Here is a 6488-nt window from a genome sequence, read left to right as displayed (position 1 = left end):
GGAACACTACGCATCATATGATTTATACGGTTCGTAATATTTCAATAAACTTTATATAACTCATAGATGCTAATTCAGGAGTTGGCTATACTTTTAAGTCCTGAGTATGAAAATTCTAAATACTAATGGTCAGAAAATATCTAATCGGAAAATTGGAAATTAAAGAATTGGCAAATTGGAAAATTAGCAGTTGTGACGTCACGAGCTCAGGGCTGGGGTTCCTTGGGACCCACAGAGTGGATGTCGTGACGTCATGTCTCTTCTGATTGGCTGGTCCTCAGTCGTGACGTCATATCTCTTCTGATTAGTTGGTCCTCAGTCGTGACGTCATATCTCTTCTGATTGGCTGGTCCTCAGTCGTGACGTCATATCTCTTCTTCTTCAGTAGACGGTTTCAAGCAAGATAACAAACAAGATGATCAGAATTTTATAAGTATATAGATGAACTAAGAAAACAACAACAACAACAACAACAACAACAACAACAAACAGCGCAAGCTTGCCGTGATTGATAATGCTGCCCTACCAGGTGGGGTCACTTCCCACCTCGTGGGACTGGGATAGTGAATTTGAGTAAGTTTTTCTGACGACTTTGTTATTAAGCAAAATATCTCGTTTTCGACGTGATTTGTCATTGTACATACAAACACCCCCCCTGTACTCCATTGTAAAAATCAGGAGTTTGAGATAACGTGGATTATTACGTTAAAAGATTGATATTCGAAGTCAGATAGAATGAAGCAATATTTTTAGGTAACGGAATGAATAGGGTACTGAATCAAAAGCCCACAACCAAATTTGGAGAAAAGTTGGCTATATCGTAAATTATACCACAGTGCAACGTTAAATTCGAAAGAGATAGAGGTAAAGCAGGAAAAAGAAATGGTGGTTGTGACAAGTCTATGGCGCAATGAAACGCGTGTGTATAAAACTACTTGGCACGAGCGACATTTCACTAATACAAGCTATGTTGAATGAAAGTAAATATCATGGCGTAGGTTATAAGCTCAAAAGACAAATCAAAAGCTGGAAAAGTTACATCAGCATTCGAAACCGGATAAAATCAAATAAAATGTTGGAACAAGCAAAAGCAGCGTTAGAAAACTTAACAAAGACATGAGGGAACAAAGTGGCAGGCTGTACCTAAGAAAAATTGCAATAAATTTTTGCAATAAAATTTCCATGAGATATCTGCCGGTGTAATGCACTATAATCCACGCTGGCAAAAGGAACAATTTCCAATCTCGCTGGAAACTCATTCCCGTACGGGATATTAGATTCTGTATAGGGTTGAACATCTATGTAAAAATTTGGGATCATGAATATGGTATTATACATACAGCACACACACACACACACACACACACACACACACACACACACACACACACACACACACACACACACACACACACACACACACACACACTCGGTGTGTGTGTGTGTGTGTGTGTGTGTGTGTGTGTGTGTGTGTGTGTGCTTGTGTGTGTGAGTCTGTTTTGTGTGTGTGTTTGTGTGTGTATTTGTGTGTGTGTGTGTGTGTGTGTGTGTGTGTGTGTGTGTGTGTGTGTGTGTGTGTGTGTGTGTGTGTGTGTGTGTGTGTAGTGTAGAACAGGCGTTCTTAACTTGGTTGGGGGAAAGAACACAACATTAAAAAAGAACCCATGATGAAGAAAAAGAATATATGACGCTTTGCATATGCTTTAGGCATCTGGGTCCGAATTTATAGACATTCTAGACATAAACATTTAGGTCGCCGACATAAGGATTTAGGGAAAATCTCCGCCATTTTGAAGTTTTTTTTTTAGACTTAAGGGTTAGGATCTTTTATAAATTGACTGATTGTGTAATATTTTCCATATCATCTAATATCTCCATGCTTTCTTGGAGCTACGGGGGGATGCCCCAGAAAATTCCTATTTACCACATATTTTGTTGAATGTGTATGGCACAGTCATTTTCTAATAAATACTTCTTCCAAGCATCTCAGGTATTGTCTTGTTGCTTTCTTTTGCCAAATTCTTCGTCTTTTTGTTCTGGTCTTGTTTAGAGAGGTCGGTTTTATGATTTTCCTTCAATGGAAAATTGCTTTATTGTGCGTGTGAAATGTCAATCATTGTCATAACCAACGTGTCGTACATCGAATATACTCAATGTTATAAAGTATATCGACTATGTGAAAAGAATAGGAGTATTTATATACTACGTTACTCTGCTTTAGTTGATCCTTTTTTTTCCTCCCAAACTATTATTCAGGACCAGGGATGACGTTCTCGTATTGTGTAAAATATTAAGTTTAGAACATCATCCTGATTACTAAGTTTACAGTTTCTGTGCAGAATTTCCAGCAGCACTTTTTCAGATATGTATATTCATAAATACGTAAGTGTTTACTAGTTAGGCTGTATTTGGAAGGGAGTGTGGATGCTTAGTTTTGATGCGTAGTGTTAGGAGAGAAAATTGGCTTTGCATATTTTTGTTAGAGCTTCTGCTTCGCAATGAAATTAAATTGGAGAATTTTAGATTTAAGAGAGAAATAGGCAAGAACTAGCTAACCAATGGAATGGTAACGAATGGAATAGACGTAGTAACTATATAGTGAGCACTAAAACTACTGGTTGTTTTAGGAGATGATTAGGTGGATGGGGATGATAGGTTGTAATATATATGGAACTGCCTTGTGTAGGCTTTGTGGTTTCTTGCAGTCACCTTCATATGTTCTGATGTCCTTTTGTTTTAATGAAGTGGATAGTAAAAAAAGAGGAGGCGTGTGTTTTTTCATGAGAGGTAGAAATCTTTACGTACGTGCAGAGGAGATAGAAAAAGTTAGTAGTCTGACGAATTTTTACCAGTATATACGTTGTGTGGTAGGTAGGACTTGTGTGCATACTCTGCCTAGGCATCGGTATTCGAGTTTATAGGCTAGTATTAGATGTGGCGCTTTGTGTGCCAGGCACATCATCTGGCTTTTACAACGTTTTAACAAGCCTCTGTCTGCAATGGTTTTCTAGCTTAGGATGTTTTGCGTTAGTTGGCCAGGGTGAATATTTTGAGTACTTCTGTTGAGTTGAAGTTGGTTAATGCTATTTCAAGCGTTGGCCATCCTCTGTTTGATTATTAGGGTTAGGTGGTTGTGTTGTGTGCTTTAGGATAGGTTACTAGCATAGGGCAGGGTACCGTAGTGTCGTGGCGTGTTCTAACCAGCAGTGACGCTCCCCGTACAAAGACCCCTTTGTTACGGCCTTCGGCTTGGCCATAGTCCCGCCCGACTTCCTGAAGCCTGTCCTGGCGGTGACATACACTAACAGATGCGCCAAGCTAACGCTACCCATTGACAGCTCACCAGCCGCCGCTCGTGACTACTTCCACTGTGTGCTGGTCTCTAAGAATGACCTCCGCACCGCCCCCACTGGGAAAGATGGTGGGAACTCCCATGAGAATCCATCTGAAAGTCGGCGCGATGCCCCTCGCCACCCACACGCCCAGGCCGATACCGTTCGCATTTCAGGATCAAGTAAATGAAGAACTTGACTCAATGGTGCTGCAATATCATCACGCCTGTTGGTGAGGCGAGCTCTGTCGTCGCCACCCGCACTGGCGCCCTTCGACCCAGTACTACTGGTGGGCGGTGGATTGTAGATGATTTTATGAGGTGGTTAAAAATTCACTTGAGAAAATGTGGTTACAAGTGGGTGCTGTTGGAATATTTGTTGCCCTCTATGATATCTTTCCATTGGTGTTGTTTATATTTCTTGTCGGTGATGTCACCTTATGTGAATTTTTCTCCCCTGGGGTTTGTTATTTCCATGGGAATTAAGGCAATGTCGCCACAACCTATTACGTAATTTCATAATGTGGGTGGAGCCTCTTTGAGGCTCTGGCCAAGAGGTGACTTATGGTCCATTTGTGTGTGATTGTGAGGTTGAAAGATAGGGGATACGTCATTTATCTTCAGCGTCGTCATTACTTCTCAACTGAGACCTTATACGACACTTGTGTACAAGAACTCAATGGCAGTCGAAAGGAACAATTCAATTATTTTTACACAATCTTTGACCCAGTCAGTGGACTTTAGGAAGTATGAACAATCACTACATTTGCTTTCTTCCATGATAGATATGATATAACTACTATACAGTGATGTCATATTGATAAGAAATTGGTTGCTGTGACCTGGGTTGACCCAGGTATTTTTGATTACTAATATTATGTCTTACCAACTTTACTACGAATTGTTAGAATTATTTTAGTCTCATAAAATATTTGTGCGCAAAATCCCGATGCCAATAGAAAATGTCATTTGGGTGTTTCATTCTGAAAAAAGTAGATTTCTTATGTTGACAAGAATACAACAGGTGACAGGTGGAATATAATTTTAGAAACAGTTTGTTTCACAAAATTTTCAGTCTGTGTGGAGCAGTGGGTAACGTTCCTGCTTTGGAAAACCCGGTCAATGCAAAGCACTCTCATTGTTTTCCAACCCCTTTTCACAACGGCGGACATCAGAGGTACGGTGAATCAGTGACACACACACACACACACACACACACACACACACACACACACACACACACACACACACACACACACACACACACACACACACACACTCACTCACTCACTCACTCACTCACTCACTCACTAGGACCTAATTAATATAATCGAGGTGATTGCAGTGATTTCAGACTTCATTCCAACATATCAGAAACTTCACATGTAGCACTTTTCACCGTACATACAACTTTACCAAGGCGGATTAAGCCACCGTCGTGAGGTACAGAGGCTGTATCGTCCCTGCAGTCGACCATTAAGGCTGAACTACACATCTTTTTCAACTAAATAGTCACCGAGGTTCATACCCACGCCATAAATATCCGCTTGGTTTGTTCTCCGTGCTGAGCTTTGCCAGAGTGCTATCTTGTTTTTCTGCATTCCTGTGGCTGCCCAACATGGAAATCTTCCACGGTAGTTGCCTGCTGATCTTCATTTGCACGTGTTGGTTCGATAGCTTTCCTAAAATGTTTATGCAAGCCTCGGTGTAATAGAGTTGCTTCTTTCCATTTCAGGAGATGGTCGTATTTATCTAAATTCATTTCAAGGTAACTTGATGCTTTGATTTATTGTTACTTTTGTTGGCTTTCATTCTTTTGTCTACTAAATACGTTTACCTGGATTGAGTACATGGACATATATTGCAAAATATCTAATATGAAACATTGTTTTTTTATACACTTTTCGTTGCTACTATGTCTAATTATATCTCCTAGTTTTGTATATGATGATTTAGCTATTCTATTATCTAATTTCTTGAGTATCTGTCAGAGGCTTATAACTGTCAATTATACTTCAGTGTTTCATTATAAATGGCGCCAGGTGATTTAATTACATTTAAGGATGTACTTTGCTCGATGTAAGATCAACATACCTGGGTTGACAGCGTTGGCGTACCGGCCGGCTAAGGCCAGTAGGAGGCCGGCGAAAGCCAGGGGAAGTAGAAGGGGCGGCCGCCACATGCCGAGACTCAGGCAAGTGCTGCCGGGCTGGGCACCTGCAGCAGGAAGAAAGGGACGTTAGTTAAATGGTGCAGCTGTGCGAAGGTATCTGTACTCGTTTCAGAGAGATTGAATAAATAACTTGGTAGATAACGAACCCAGGACCTTTAGATTACGAGATCCCGATCCCATTCCGAGTGAATCTCGCAGGAACTAAAGATAAGTTAGGCACAGATGTAATCTAAATCATTACAACAGTATCAGGATTTTATTGTCTTATATGCTAAGGTGGTAGATGTGTTTATATGTAATTTACAAGTGCACAATTGTTAACAAAACATCCATTCCATGTTGGTCATATTGAAGAATTAGATAAGATTACAATATTCATCAAAGACTTTGTTTATATCTGTATTCAGGACAATTTGATGTCTATTCATTTTGATAACGCCTGAGTTGGCTGACTTACTTCACATATCTTGGACTCTAATTGGATGCTATATCATCAAAGAGATGCTGAAATGTGATAATGTATCATCCAATCAGAGACTAATACATTGGGTTATCATACCGAACCACATTCAAATACTCAGAACAAAGACAATGTGGTAATAATAATGATAATAGTTGTCGTCTTGATTCTAATTGACCGGAATCTCGCAGCCTTACAACAGCATTGCATTTATCTTATTAAGCCTCATTTACATGGGGCAAGTTGAGAGGCAAATCAAGCGTGCAAGTTACTTGCTACAAGTTACTTGCCATGTGTAAAAATCTGCTTGACAAAAAATTGGGCAACTTTCTCAATTTTCTTTGTCATGCTGATGTTTATACACGGCAAGTAACGTGTAGCAAGTAACTTGCACTCTTGACTTGCCTCTCAACTTGCTCCGTGTAAATGAGGCTTTAATGTGACACAGTTTCCATGTCATCGGCTTGTTGAAGTAATGGAACGGTCACCGGCAGCCAGCTCTCCCTGTATGAGAAGACAGAGGA

The 6488-nt window shown here is 40.2% G+C and overlaps 1 protein-coding gene across 1 annotated transcript in view; it reads right to left on the bottom strand.

The window, feature by feature from the left end:
- Positions 1 to 5543, bottom strand: part of LOC143034132 (suppressor of lurcher protein 1-like) — a 769974-nt gene extending 764431 nt beyond the window's left edge. The window contains exon 1 of the mRNA XM_076200110.1: positions 5426 to 5543. Coding sequence (XP_076056225.1) covers positions 5426 to 5513 — 88 coding nt within the window. The 5' untranslated portion in view covers positions 5514 to 5543. The remainder of the gene's footprint in view (positions 1 to 5425) is intronic.
- Positions 5544 to 6488: the final 945 nt, after the last annotated feature.

This window comes from Oratosquilla oratoria, chromosome 1 (assembly GCF_046742065.1).
Source record: "Oratosquilla oratoria isolate Oo_2021 chromosome 1, ASM4674206v1, whole genome shotgun sequence".
Lineage (NCBI taxonomy): Eukaryota > Metazoa > Arthropoda > Malacostraca > Stomatopoda > Squillidae > Oratosquilla > Oratosquilla oratoria.
Note: the sequence above shows the minus strand (reverse complement) of the source record. Positions and strands in the feature narration are given on the sequence as shown.